Consider the following 15,134-nt stretch of genomic DNA (forward strand, 5'->3'; position numbering starts at 1 on the left):
GACGCCGCGCTCCAAGGAGCCGCCGGATTCCGCCGCTCTCCAAGGAGCCGCCGGATTTCGCCGCTCGCGGAGCTGGATTGGGCGGCATTCGAGGTCGGTTCTTCTTCCTCCGCGCGATGCGGCTCGATTCTGCGGTTCCTCTCGGGGGCTTGGGTCTTCGGAGGTGTTGTTGGTGCCGAAATTTCTCTGATTTCGTGCGGAATTCGATCGAGTTGTGCCTCCGGGTTGGGAGTTTTGGTGCTGGGGCGAGCATTCGTGGTTTTGCTCCAACCGCTAATCCGCTTCTCGCGACCTTGTTTCAGCGATCGAGCCCTCGCCGTCTCCGACTCTCTGCGCAACCTGAGCGCGTCTTGCCCGTTTGGCTCTCTCTGCTTGCTCCTGGGGAACACGAGCAAGGGACTCGAAAGCTTCCAAGGTACAAATCCGACTCCCAATTCGCGGAACCGCAGTCAGTAGAGCAAGTCGGTGGTTTGTTTCCGGTTGCTTCGTCTAGCAATTCGTATCTCGCTGTGCTGTTACTCTCTGAGTCCTTGCTAACTCAAATTGGATTCAGATAAGCAATCTGCGTTGCCATTTCACAAGTTGGGGTAATATATTTAGTTGCGCCAGTTTCCGCCTTTCTGAAGTGACTACTGCGTTGTAATGATTCGTCATTTGACTCTGAATAAATTGGTGGTTTGTCTTTGTGGGTTCGTTGTAGATGTTCAGGGTGATATAAATCCTGAGCTTTCGTGCAGAATTTGGTTCAGTGGTATATCTGGGGGTGGGAATTGACGTGATGTGATGAGTGTTCTTGGAATGATGGTTCTGCGAAGGCCGCTAATCTATTTCTTCTGATGTTTCAGTGTCAAGCCTAGGCTTCACCGCGCAACCTGATTGTGTCAAATTGGTTTGGCTTTCTCTTCTCATGGATATTGACGAACCAAGAACTCCGAAGCTTGCAGGTACAAATCTGATGCCCAACTTGCAATCACCGCATCAATTAGAGCAAGTAATCTCCTCCCTTAATTTTCTGAGAAAATGTGTTTTGTGTCTTTGTGCTTATATGTTTCAAAGCAACAGCAGGCAGTTAGTTCATGTTTGCTTCAGCCTAACTATTTTCTTGGTCCCTGATATCTTCAATCCATCTACGCACATGCAAATACTTCAGAAACTGTGGTCAACTCTTTTTCATGATTGCTTTATCTAGCTACTATTATTCATCGTGTTCTTAGTCATTGATGTCAGTGCCTATTTTCATTTCGCAAACTGTCGCAATTAGTTACTTAGGAAAGTATTTGCCTTCCTTGAACAATTCTAATTCAGTGCTTGCGCAAATAATTCAAAGAAGCAATACTATGGAATGTTCTGGTTCATCTTTAAATGTGTTAGTGCTGCCTTGCATGATTCTTCTAATAGCTCTGTGTCTATTGACTCATCTTTTTATTGTCTGAGCTATCTGATCAAATGCTAGATGCATTTGCAAATTTTTCGAAGTAGTAGTCACAAGTGACTAGTAGTGTACTTATGTTATGGTTGCTTCATTTTACTGTTCTGGTTGTTAATTACTGCTGCTTTGCATTGATTCAGATATGCTATCCAGAGGATCCCATAAGCATTTGTGTAAAGTCTGCACTAAGAACTTCCGTTCAGGGAGGGCTCTTGGAGGTCACATGTCGTGCCACCGGCATGCTGGCATGCAGCAAAGGAGCACACCTTGCCCTCCTGCCATTGTTGTTGATGTACCTGTGTCGCTGCTGGGTCCCAGTGATGAGAAGCCTTCACTGCCATGTTTGGAAACTCAATGGTGGCACCTCTCACAGGAGTTCTCTACCAACCAATCTCTGAGGGGGAACATGAGGATGCACAGTGAGAAGAAGGTGATGGCCAAGCCCAACGAAGAACCAGCTGGGCTGATGGAAGCTTCGGCCAATGCTAATGGTGATCATGGGCACCATGAGATGCTATTTTCTCCAGTGAAGCGTAAGCGATCAAAGAGGGGCATGCCAGCACTCGATTCAGAGATGTGTGCTGCAGATGCTCTCCTGATGCTTGCAAAGTATTCTGACAAGAGTTATGCTTATGAGGATTGCTGTGGGGGAGATAACAACGACAACATTTCAACGCCCAATTTGTTGAAGGAGGTGAATCTGAACGCTTTTGATCAACTGGTTCAATCTGATGAGTTCACAAATAGCACGAGGCTCAAGTCTGACAAGAATTCAGCTTATGAGGGTTTCTATGAACACACTGAGCAGGAAAGCAGTTTGAATTTGGCTGCTGATGTTCCCAGGAAGATGGTGCTGCTGAATGTGTTCGATCATGGGCTGGTAGATGGAAATGCTGAGTTCATGAAGCCAGAGGCTGACATTTCAGTTGAGGAGGTGAAGTCTGGTAACCTTGCAGCTGCAGTGAACATCAAGAGATACCAGTGCAAGGTCTGCGGAAAGTTATTAAGGTCAGGGTACTCATTGGGTCGCCACACGAGGTTACACTGCGAGAAGGAAAACAGTTTGAATTTGGTTGCTGATGTTCCCAAGGAGGTGCTGCTGGATGTAGATGATGAATTCATGAAGCCAGGGGCTGACAATTCAGTTGAAGAATTGAAGTCTGGTGACCTTTCAGCTGCAGTGAACATCAAGAGTTACCAGTGCAAGGTCTGTGGAAAGTTATTAAGGTCAGGACGAGCATTGGGAGGCCACATGACGTCACACTTACAGCGTGGGCAGGAGAACACTTCGAATTTAGTTGCTGATGTTCCCAAGACGGAGATGCTTCTGAATGTGTTTGATCATGGGCTGGATGTAGATGCTGATTTCATGAAGCCAGGGGCTGACATTTCAGTTGAGGAGTTGCAGTCCAGTGACCTTTCAGCTTCAGTTAACATCAAGAGACACCACTGCAAGGTATGTGGAAAGGTATTAGGGTCAGGGCACGCTTTGGGAGGACACATGAGGTTACACTATGTCCGGAAGTGCAATCTTCACCAAGGAGTTGCTGATTGTACTAATTCTACTATGATGGAAGAGCAAATGCAGAAGCTTGAATTGAAATCTCCCATCTTTTATCGACGGAGACCACGTTCACATTGGAGCGGAATCTGATTCTGAGCATTAGTTTGTAGTGAACAACCTTCAGCAGGCTGAGGCCAAAGCTGGTTCCACATGTTGTCTGAAACTGATAGCAATTCAGTTGTCCATAGGCTCATTAGTAGTCAGGAAACAAAAGAACTCCATTTCATCTGCTGTAGTCTGTAGATAGGGAAGGCAAGGATCTTAGGCCACTCCTTGGTTGCGAAACACTGTAGAAGTATGCACGGTACCATGCAGTGTAATACAATGCATGAGCTTGTGATTTTTCTGAAGCTCCCAGACAGTTTTGCTTGGCTGCACACTGATATTCTTCTGTACATACCTATGCAGAGCATATTCTTGAGATAATAGTTCAATAAAGAGATTTGGATCAGCATTTGTGCAATCATCCTGTCTTTTATTCAGTTGCCTTTTGGATGTGGTATCTGGGCAACATTCAGTCTTTTCATGAGTGTTATGTCTGTGTTTGGCTCTGCCGTTCTGGTTGCTATGCAGTATGCACTCTGCTTCGGAGTTGTTCATGGCTTCCCGTTCCTGGTGCTGTTCATGTCGCTGGGGTTGTGAACTGTGAAATTTGGATCTGATGATCCTGACCAATGGAGTTGTGAACTGTGAAATTTGGATCTGATGATTCTGACCAATGGAGTACGGCAAGTAACCTTCAGCGGGTGTTTTCTGACAGTCGGAGACCAAGGTCAAAATTCAGTTCTTGCCTTTCTTGGCTGCAGAGCAGTGCATCAGTATTCCTCGGTTGCCTTTATAGTTGTACATTTGGCCCGCGGCCTGTGGGCCGGCCCGCGGCACGGCATTTTGGCCCAGCCTAGGCATGGCACGGCACGGCGGCCTTGCAGGCCGGGCCGGCCCAGCCTACACCACGGGCTGTGCCTGGGCCACAGCCTCAGCCTGTGGGCTGGCCCGGGCACGGCACGGCCTATTTAGCCTGTGGGCCGACAACAGTCGACCCGGCCTGTTTAGGCCCGTTTAGCCCATCTCATATAAAAGTCAACCTCCTATTCTCAAACCCTATCTGCCTTATCCCCAATTCCCCACCCCACTGACCGCCGCCTCCCCGACCCCCGCTCCCTCGCGTCGCGCTCTGCCGCGCCTCCGCTCCCTCGCGCGACCCGGTACCCCTAGATCCTCTGCCGCCGTCTCGCCGGTGGCTCGTCGCGGCCTCTGCTGCCTCCCTTTGCCCCCGGCGGCTCGGCCGGCCGACGCGCGACCTCGCCTCCCGTGCCCCTGGATCCGGTGGGCGGTGGCCCTTCCGCCTCCCTCCGCCGCCATCTCGCCGATGGCCCCTCCGCCTTCCTCCGCCACTTCCCCGTGCTGGTGCCGTGTCGCGGGAAGGAGGAGCTGGTGCCGTGCCGCGGGTCGGGCACGAGCACGGCTAGGCCGCTAAGTCCCGCCGGGCCAGTGGGCCGGCACAGCCCGCCTAAGAAGGCAGCAGGGCGGGCCTAGGCTGCTCCTTTGGCACGTGGGCCGACACGGTTACTATGCGTGCCCAAACAGGCCGTGCCTAATCGGGCTCGTGCCAGGCCGGGCCGGGCGCCCGTTTGGCCATGTATAGTTGCCTTGGCTCATGTCAAATTGGTACGGGCAGCTGCAGTGCTTGCCGTCCGATGAGGACACGTGGCTCGATCTCGACCGCAAGGATCCTCACCAGTTGCCTCCGCCAACCGCCTCGTCCCTCGCTGCTCTCCCCTCGCAAAGCCCCCCGCACCGGCGCGGCAGGAGCGAGCCCGCCGGCCACCCCTCCCTCCCTTCCCCGCTCCTACGCCTAAGCTGGCATGAAGATTTCTACCTCACCGCCGCCTATAAGTAGGCCCCCCCTTTCTCCGCGGCTGCACCCTGCTGCCCAACACCCACCGCCAAGCATCGACAGAAAGAAAGGGCAGGGCGCGGGAGGCCGGCGCGCGGAGACCCGTCGTCGAGCTCCAAGAAGTGTCGGGTTCAGCCGTGGTTCTGGATTCCGCGGGATTCGACGTTCGTTTCGTCCGCGAAATGCTGGGGGCATTTTGGGCTTGATTCTGCTGTTCCTCTCTGGGTTTGGTTCTTTTCTTGGGTCTTTGGAGGCGTTCTTGCTTTCTTGGTTCTAAACTCTACCTGAACTTTCGGAATTCGATCAAGCTGTGTCTGCGGGTTGTACTTGGGGATTCAGGTATTATTAGTCGAGTTCTTGGCTCTGCTGATCAAGCTGTCGCCTTCTAGGCGCAATCTTGAGCGTCTTGCCCGTTCGGCTCTCTACACTATATAGGGGAACACGAACCAGTTCGCAGAACTGCAATTTGCAGAGTATAGGTAGTTAGTGTCTTGGGTTCTTTGGAGAAGTTCTTGGTGCTGTTCTGACTTTGTCTGGAGTTTGATGTGTCTCCGAATTGGAAATTCTCGGGATGCAGCGAGTGTTCGTGTGCTCTTGGCTCTGATTTCATCCACTAATCCGGATTTTGCTATCTTGTTCAGCCATCAAGCCCTCGCCGTCTCCGACTCCTGCGCAAACTGAGCGCGTCTTGCCCGTTTGGCTCTCTCTGCTTGCTCCTGGGGAACACGAGCAAGGGACTCGAAAGCTTCCAGGTACAAATCCGACTCCCAATTTGCAGAACCGCAGTCGGTAGAGCAAGTCGGTGGTTTGTTTCCGGTTGCTTCGTCTAGCGATTCGTATCTCGCTGTGCCGTTACTCTCTGGATCCATGCTAACTCAAATTGGATTCAGATAAGCAATCTGCATTGCCATTTCACATGTTGTTGTAATATTTAGCTGCACAGTTTCTGCCTTTCTGAAGTGACTACTGCATCGTAATGATTCGTCATGTGGCTCTGAATAAATTGGTGGTGTGTCTTTGTGGGTTCATTCTAGATGTTCAGGGTGATAAAAATTCTGAGATTTCGTGCAGAACTTGGTTCAGTGGTATATCTGGGGGTGGGAATTGACGTGATGTGATGAGTGTTCTTGGAATGATGGTTCTGCGTAGGCCACTAATCTATTTCTTCTGATGTTTCAGTGTCACGTCAAGCCTTGTCTTCATTGTGCAACCTGATTGTGTCAAATTGGTCTGGCTTTCTCTTCTTTCTGCTTGCTCCTGGGCAACACGAGCAAGGGACTCGGAAAAGCTTCCAGGTACAAATCCGACTCCCACCAAATCGCAGAACTGCAGTCGGTAGAGCAAGTTGGTGGTTTGTTTCCGGTTGCTTTGTCTTGCAATTCGTATCTCGCCGTGCTATTACTCTCTGAATCCTTGCTAACTTATATTGAATTCAGATAAGCGATCTGCATTGCCATTTCCCATGTTGTTGTAATGTTTTGTTGCACAGTTGCTGCGTTTCTGAAGTGGCTACTGCATTGTAATGATTTGCCACATGTCTGCAAATATTGGTAGTTTGTCTTGGTATGTTGATAAAATTTGGCTACGCAGTTAGACTCTGAATCCTTGCTACCTTACGATGATTTCAGATTGTCAATCTGCTTGACCATTTCACAAATTCCGAGGCCTGGTTCGCAGAACTGCAAATGGTAGAGAAAGTTGGTAATGGAGTAATGGTTGGTTTCTGCTTGCTTCGTCTTGCAATTAGCATCTCGTTAGACTCTGAAAACTGAATCCCCTTGCTACCTTACAATGATTTCAGATTGTCAATCTGCTTGACCATTTCACAAAATGTCTTAGTTGCACAGTTGCTGTCTTTCTGAAGTGACTACTGCATTGTAATGATTTGGCATGCGGCACTGCATATATTGGCAGGGCTTTTCTTTTTGGTTCTTGTAGATGATAGTGCTGATAAAAATTCTGAGATTTCGTGCAAATTTTGATTGAGTGGTGTTTCTGGGATGAGAGTTCACGTGCTGTGATGAATGTTCGTGGAATGATCGACTCTGCTAGGCCACTAATCTGTTTCTTGTGATGTTTCAGTGTCAATCCCAGGCTGCACTGCATAACCTGATTTTGTCACATTCCAAAGCTCTCTTCATGGATATAAAGGAACAGAAATCTCTGAAGCTCAAAGGTACAAATCTGATGCCCAATTCGCATGTCACTGCAATCATTAGAGCAAGTCATCATGTTTCCCTTAGTTTTTTGATTAAATGCAATGTCTTCAAAAAAATGCAAGAACAAGTGACCAATGCTCCGTCCCTAAGTTTGGTTGTTTGACAGGGAAACTGACCCTTAAAGATCAAAGTGATGACGTGCCTTGGCTTCGACTTACTCTAGGACCAAGTGAATGGGCTCTGGAGGAGTTCAAGAGGATGAACAGGCAAGAAGATAAAGGTGATGAAAGTGAGAATGGCAAGACCCCAAGAATTCACCTTCCCTCCCAAGGGATGACACTTGTTGATCCAAGTGATGATATACCTGAGCTTGAACTCTCCTTGAGTAGAGTCAGTCCAACCTACTGTCAATTCTGCTCCAAGCCATTCTATCAGCTTCAACGTTATGGTGGACATAAAGGCAAATGCACAAGTAAGATGACACTCTAGTTATTCCTTTGTTTGATGTGATAATCCCATATAGTATATACCTATTCTGGTGCTTGTACTACAACTGTGCATTTCAGGTAATCAGCCTTCAAATGGCCCGCGGAAATTCTTCTGCGAACACTGTGCAAAAGATTTCAACTCTTTGCCAGCAGTCTCAGGACATATGAGGAAATGTGAAAAGCGACGGCCGTAAAGTTCCAAGGGGACAGCAATCAAAGGAAAGCTGGTGGTTTGACATACCACTGACTTGTAAATGGTAGTTAGGCTATTGTGGATAGGTCATTGTGATTGTGTCATTAAGCTACATTTACAAGGCACTTTGCTCAAGGAATATAATGTTACCCATGTGAATGTTTCCCCCTCTTTGAATGAGTTGATGTAAGTTGTATGTGGTGTTTTTTTTTTCCTGTGTTATCCGAATACACAAAATAAGGAAAGTTAAGGAGGGCCACCTACACTCTTCATGCTCGGGCATGCTACTTCTCAGCACCAAACTAACATGATCCAATCGTCGTCCCCTAGGTTTGCTTCAACCCTTGGGCAGCTGCAGCTTTTCCCCCGGTCCTTTCATTTGCCTTGCTGCACGAGTCAACCAACATGGTGGCTCTTCGTCGTCGTCCAGAATAGGATCAGATCAGCCTGATCAACCTCTCCGTATGTATAGGCACCGTGGGGACGGAGGCATGGAGTGGAGCATGGGCTCTCTTGTGCTTGTGCCACGCACTTCGCACATGTCCTTTCATCGCCATCGACAGCGTCTGGGTCTCCACTCTTCCCATTAATCATGCCGGACACAAATGTAATATATCATCACGGATGCATCAATGTATACTGCAAGAATTCATCACCCAAATTAACATCTAAACAACATACAACAATACAAGCCGTATATAGCCGAAATCTCATAATGACTCAAAAGAACTAAGCAGTGTCTAAACTTTCAGTCTCCAAATGACTAAATAAATTAGATCATACCTTTTATTTCAGGGGCTGACTGCAACACAGAGGTATGTATAGCAGTGTAGAGTAAAAAATAGCAATCAATAATTAAAATGTGAAAAGAAAAGATAAAATCTATTTAGTACTAGCTGGTAACACCAACAGATACTAAGGGGTCACCTGCATGTCGTTCCATGGCGATCCCTTTACGGTCCGTTTGGTTTCGGAACCATGTGGGTTGGGTTGGAGCCGACCCACTTTTCTGGATTGGAGCTGACCCATCTCTTATTTGATTGGAGGGATGTGTTGAACCCAATTTTTTATTTGGTTGAGCTGGTTAAGGGGGTTGGGATGGATATCTATTTAACACCGTTAGTTGTGGACCCCACTTGTCAGCCGTGGGGCCCACCTGTCAACCTCTCTCTCTTTTTTTTCCCTCCCTTCCATCTTCTTTCTCCTCTCCTCCCCGCAAGTCCTTCCCCACCGAGCCCGCGCTGGCAGTCCTCCTCCCTGCTGCCGGCGGTCCGCCCCCCGCACCGCCTCATCCCCGCCCCCGCACCGGCCACCTCATCCCCGCTGCCGGAGGTCCTCCTCCCCCACCGAGCTAGCCCAGCCGCGGCGGGGCTCGAGCTCGCCCGGCGCACCTCCCCAGCCTGCGCACCTCCCTGTCAGCGCGAGTGGAGGGCGGCAGCGGCATCGGGCGGGTGGAGGGCGGCGGCGGCGGCGGGTGCGTGGGCGGATGCGGGGAGGACGAGCGCGAGAAGAAATGGACGCGAACGCCGTTCAAATGGGTCGGGGTGATTCCTTCTTTTTTGAGGAATCGGATGAACCCGGATCTACGAGAAATATTTCTCTACTGGGTTGGACATAACCCCCACCCTCTCCAACCAAACATGGGTTGAAGTGGGTCGGCTCCAACCCAACCCACTTTGACCCCAGAACCAAACACTATCTTAGTGCCGATCATGTTACCTGGAACTAAAGATCGAGACATTTTGTCTCAGTTTGGTAGTACCATTTCCACAACCGAGAGCGATTCGGATTTGGAAGCGGTACTAATAGTCAATTCTCTCTTACAGTGTTAAAATATACCAAAGACGTGGCACTGCTCACAAAATAAAATTTGGACTTGAGCCTCTGAGAATTGTTAGGGTTTGGTAGTAATTCCTAGCTCTAAATCTACTGAGCTGTAGCTGTGGGTATACCTGAGTCATGTGGTAGAGCTGCTTTCTCTAAACAAAGATAAATAGTGTTAATAATATTCTTGATTTTAGCATACAAACTCGGCCGGGGGTGGGTGTGCGTGTGTGTGGTGGTGGTGGGGAGGTCAAACCTGTACCTTGTGTGTGGTTACTGGGTTGGAGTGGGTTGGAACGGGTTGGACCCCATCGTCCCATGTTTGGTTGGAAATAGAGTGGGTTGGGTTCGACCCCTGTGGGGAATATAGCGCATAGATGTGGGTTGGAATGGTCCGCCCAAAACAAGCCGACCACTCTGACCTAGTTCGCTCGCCTTTGACGCCAGCACACACGCGTCGAGTGCGGCGTCAAGGAGGAGACGGCCTGCAGCTCGGGCGCGGTGGGGGGAGCAGGCCAGCGGCGATGGGGCGCAGGCGGAAGGCGGGGAGGGGGGGTTCAAGTGGGCGCGGCGGGGGGGCGCAGGCTGGCAGCAAGAGGGCGCAGGAGGGCCCACATGTGACATGTGGGTCCATTGCTAACGGTGTTAAAATACTATCCATCCCATCTCTATCGACCACTTCAACCAAACAAAAAACTAGAGCGAACCCATCCTTCTCATCCAAACACGAGATGGGTCGGCTTCAACTCAACCCACATTGTCCCAAAACCAAACACATGCGTAGCCATGCCAAACATGGGCTTTATAAAATAAACTAGCAGCAAACACACGCCTCGCACATGCTAATTATGTTTTTTTCCACGAAACACAATATAAACGAGGACGCACACGCACGCACACTCACCCAATAAATACATACATATGATAGTTATATCATTTCCTCTGTATGTTTTTGACAATTATGCATAATAGTGCAAACTGTATTAATATATGCTATATTATAATTTATAAAGAGCATATGTGATCTTCGATGCTCCCTCCATTTTTTTGATAGGTCTATTTCTAAAAATAAGTTTTTTCATAAATGATAGTCTTATTTGCCATCGATGTGGGCCACGACAATAAATAACATCAAAAAGTTGTCATGGCAAAATAGTGAAGGACTATAGAGGAGAGTCTTGTTTGCATTAATTGGATGATAAGTGTTTTTCTTGGTTATTATTGTGTTAAGGTAAAATATAACTAAGGGAGTTGATCATACTATCTAATTGACTTCAAGTAGTTAAATATTTTTTTTTGAAGCGGCCAGTAGTAAAGTACTGCCCGGCCTATATTGACGCAGAAGGTGATCAAAACTTTACAGGTTTTAAAAGCAATGGGGAAGAAAAAAAACTCCACCTGAGCTCTGCACTAAGCCCCCTTTGGCACGGCTCATCGGCTTTTGATGAAGCCGTACCAAACGCTTGAACGCAAAACGGCTCACGACCGACAGCCAGCAGAAGTCCCGCAAAATGCAGTCTCTGCGTTCCTCCACCCGCGAGAAACAAAAAATTGTGGCTTATCCGGGCTTCTCCTCATCACAATGACTCACTTTCCATCCATGTCCCCGGTGCAGGGCGGATGGAGACTAGCGCTGGCGGGTGTGGGGCAAGCGTGGTCAGGGTGGCGTGCCCGTGTGGGGCCATGACTGGGGATGGCGCGCCCACGCGAGGCGCGAACCGGGATGAGGCGGCGTGCCCGCGTGGGGCCATGGTTGGGGCAACCGACGGCACGGCGGCGCGCAGGCATGGCCAAGCGGCTCACCCACGTGGGGCCGCGGTCGGGGCACACTAGTAGAGAATTGGGCTTTAATCCCGGTTGGTAGGATGCAAATATCCCGAAAATGCATCCGGGATAAACCAACCGGGACAAAAGGGGGGTCTTTTATCCCGGGTCACAAGTCACGCGAAATATGCGCGTGCGCGGTTCGTGGGATTCGAACCCACAACCTCTAGCCTCGCGTGTAGCTTCCTTGCCATCCCACCTACACACCACATCTGACTATGTAGGGGATACTATCCTTTTGTATTAACTCGTGGGGGTTTATCCCGGTTGGTGTTTCCAACCGGGATAAAAGGGTCCCCCACGATTTAATCCCCTTCCAGTCACCTTCCAGTCACCTCGTTGGGGGCCCTTTTATCCCGGTTGGAAACACCAACCGGGATAAACCCCCACGAGTTAATACAAAAGGATAGTATCCCCTACATAGTCAGATGTGGTGTGTAGGTGGGATATCAAGCTTTTCTATTCCGACCCCCGGCGCACAGGCATGACCGGGTGCACACACTTGAGCGGGGTCGCGGGTGGGGGCATGGCTGTCAGTCAGGACTGGGCGCCGCCAGATAGAGAGAGAGGGAGAGTGTCAGGATGGGAAGGCCAGGAGGGAGAGGCCGATCAGATAAGAAGAGAGGAGGGGAAAAGAAAAGAAGGGGAGAAAGAAAGAAAAATAAAAAAGAAAGAAAAAGAAAAAGGAAAGAGAAAAAAAAGAAAATATAAGGGTATTTTGGACATTTGTTTCCAATCTAAAAGGTATCTGTTTTGCTAAATATTTTTCTAACAACACACGCTAGAGCTAGAGAAAAAACAAAAAAGCTAAAGTCAAAGCTATTTTGGTAGGAGCCAGTGGCTGAATGGACAACACATGTTCAACCAATGCAACTCGGATTCCTACACACGACCAACATCGCCAGAGGAGCTGAAATCGACTCGGATTTCGCCGGCCGGTGCAGCGCAGGCCTCCATGATATATACGAGGAGCCTACCTTGCACCTCGCGATCTATCCACTTTGCACCTACGTTTCTGCATATCAGACCAGGATGGTTCGCCCGGACAAGCGCCGCCGCCGGGTCACGGCGGCCGCTACCATCCCGGACGACCTACTGATTTCCGAGGTACTGGTCCGCCTCCCCGCAAAGTCCCTAGGGCGCTGCAGGTGCGTGTGCCGCTCCTGGCGCTCCAGCATCGCCGGCGCCACCTTCGTCCGCCGCCACCTCGAGCTGTCCCACGCGGCGCCTCGCTCCGTGCTCGCCATCCCTCGCAGGATCAATCGTTTCGACGACCACGCCACGTCCTCGGAGATCAGCTTCCACCGCCTCCCGCTACCACCGCCAGGACATGCTCCGGGCATCCTCCACTCGGAGCTCCTCCTCGAGAAGGTGTGGCCCGAGGGCATCACGTGCCTCATCCTCCCGGCGCACTGCGACGGCCTGGTCGCCATCGCCACGGTCACGGACAGGGTCTTCGTGTGCAACCCGGCCACGACAGAGTTCCTCGCGCTGCCGGTCGGCAGCCACAACGCCGAGCTGGATCACTGTGACTACCTGGTACCGAGGGTGGCCCTCGGCTTCGACCAGTGGCGCAACCGCTACGTCGTCGCCAGGTACTTCTACCGGATATACGGCGAGCCGTTCGTCGACGAGGTCACCGGCGAGTACCACGGCGCCCCGGACCACGACGTCGGCCACGAGGTGTTCACGCTCGGCGGCGACTCCTGGGAGCTCACGCAGGACCCGCCGCACCCCGTCGGAGTTCATCAGCCGACATGCACGCGGCGGGCCTTCTACTGGCACGCCGACGAGCCGCAGCCCCGGCTGATGCGGTTCAGCCTGCAGCACAGGGCATTCGACGTGGTGCGCCGCCCTCCGACCGGCTGGAACCCCGACGTCGACGACATGGCGGGCCTGGACGACGGAAAGCGGCTGTGCTACGTCCACGCCGAGGCGGAGGCGTCGTTCCAGGTCTGGATGGCGGACGACGACGAGGGGCCTGAGCTGCAATGGTCGCTGCGGTGGCGCATAGATCTCCGCGACCCGGTACCCTCTCTCAACTACAGCTTAATGCCGGTTATCGCCGACGGGGACACGCTGGTGGCCGTCGCCGGCGGCACGATGTGGAGGTACGACGTGCAGAACGAAGGTGAGGAGGAAGTGGTGGTGGAGCTGCACAACGTGCGGTACGGGCGGCAGGACGGGTCCGTGTATTATTATAAGGGCCCACCATCGTTCGAACACTATATTGTGCCTTACGTCGAGAGTTTGGTCTCGCCTAGAGCATGTAATGTATAACCGCTATTAAGCACACCCAAGTTGATAGAACGAACCACAATGATCGATGGTCCGGAAGATTGACTAACATCTAGTTTACATTTGAGCAAAGCAATAGAAGTCGTAGGTTAAAGTTTTAAGTTGGTCTAATTTATCCCCTTCTTCTTGTAGTTAGGCTGTGCGAGCACCGATTCCTTCTGGACAGGCCACTTTGAAGCTAGCGAGCACAAAAAAACTCCCCTAATAATGTTTCCTATGTAGGAAAACGCTAGTTCTCCGAGTGAGGTCGCTTGGCCGGCTACTCAGATGACATCAACAAGATTGGTGAGAACTGACTTGGGTTAGCAGAGATGGAGAGCAGAGGATGACTTGTTTCTTAAGTAGATGAGTGGCCATGGATCGGCCGACCGGCACGCAAAAGGGGCGAGATGAGCGCGTCAAAAATTCGTTTCGCCACTTCGGCCACCGTCGTTCGGATTAGTACACCTACATCACACGAGACACAAGGATCTAAAAACCTACTCGGATTCCAAAAGAAGGATGGGAAACGGACTCGGAATCGATTCGACGACACTGCAGGCACAGCGCGCCTCCATGATAAATACTCTAAAGCACCGCATGTACCTCCATCCAAGAACTCGATCAAGATACTTCTCCGATCTGGCAGGATGCTGGGCTCCGACGATAAGCGCCGCCGGACCTTGGCTGCCGCCATCACGGACGACCTGCTCATCTCCGAGGTCCTGGTCCATCTCCCCGCCAAGTCCCTCACCCGCTGCAGGTGCGTCTGCAGCTCGTGGCGCGCCGGGATCGCGGGCGCCGCCTTCGTCCGCCGCCACCTCGAGCTGTCCCGCGCGAGGCTGCTGCCGTCTGTGCTCGCCACCCCCCGCGAGGTCGACGCCGACGACGACCAAGCCACATCCACAGAGATCAGCTTCCACCGCTTCCCGCTACCGCCGACAGGATGCACCACCACAACCAAGGTGGACCTCGTCTTCGAGAAGGCGTGGCCCGAGGGCATCACGCACATCATCTACCCGACGCACTGCGACGGCCTGGTCGCCATCGCTATTGAAAAAATATACCAATGGCATTTACGCAAATGCTACAACTGTTAGTTACTTCCGTAGTCCCAGTGTCCGAAACGCCACGAGTCCACGACACTTTCCCCATTCCTCTGCCCGGATCCCCACAAGACAAGGCCGATCGAATTCCTCCGGCCGAGCCATGTCGCCGCCGGCGCAGACGCGTTGGGCCATCCTGGCCGGAGTTCCTGAGCTTGTGAAGGACGAGGAGGCGAAGCGCACCTTCCCGCCGGGCGCCGACGTCTCCGTCGCCATCGACGAGCCCCCGCGCGCCTCCGTCCTCACCGTGCCGCTCCGCGTCTCCTCCTCTCCGCCCTGCCTCCGCAGGTACTCCCACGTTGCCGCCGCGGACGCCTCCGGCCTGCTCCTCCTCCGCGCCACGGAGCCCGGCGGCGCCTCCCCCCCCCCCCCC

General features: G+C 51.6%; 2 protein-coding genes across 2 annotated transcripts in view; both read left to right on the forward strand.

Annotated features, from left to right (window-relative positions):
* The window catches only part of LOC111256778, a 5,259-nt gene extending 1,969 nt beyond the window's left edge, over positions 1 to 3,290 (forward strand). The window contains exons 2-4 of the mRNA XM_022825313.1: positions 701 to 751; positions 846 to 944; positions 1,570 to 3,290. Of these exons, the coding sequence (XP_022681048.1) occupies positions 701 to 751; positions 846 to 944; positions 1,570 to 3,083 (1,664 nt within the window). The 3' untranslated portion in view covers positions 3,084 to 3,290. The remainder of the gene's footprint in view (positions 1 to 700; positions 752 to 845; positions 945 to 1,569) is intronic.
* A 9,120-nt stretch (positions 3,291 to 12,410) lies between these two features.
* Positions 12,411 to 13,658, forward strand: LOC101775256 (putative F-box protein At2g02030). The gene has a single exon (XM_004964082.1). The coding sequence runs from the start codon at positions 12,411 to 12,413 to the stop codon at positions 13,656 to 13,658; it is 1,248 nt and encodes a 415-aa protein (XP_004964139.1).
* The last annotated feature ends 1,476 nt before the right edge of the window (positions 13,659 to 15,134 follow it).

This window comes from Setaria italica, chromosome III, assembly GCF_000263155.2.
Source record: "Setaria italica strain Yugu1 chromosome III, Setaria_italica_v2.0, whole genome shotgun sequence".
NCBI lineage: Eukaryota > Viridiplantae > Streptophyta > Magnoliopsida > Poales > Poaceae > Setaria > Setaria italica.

Coding starts and splice junctions, on each gene's coding strand:
- LOC101775256 (XM_004964082.1), top strand. CDS start 12,411: ATGGTTCGCCCGGACAAGCGCCGCCGCCGGGTCACGGCGGCCGCTACC.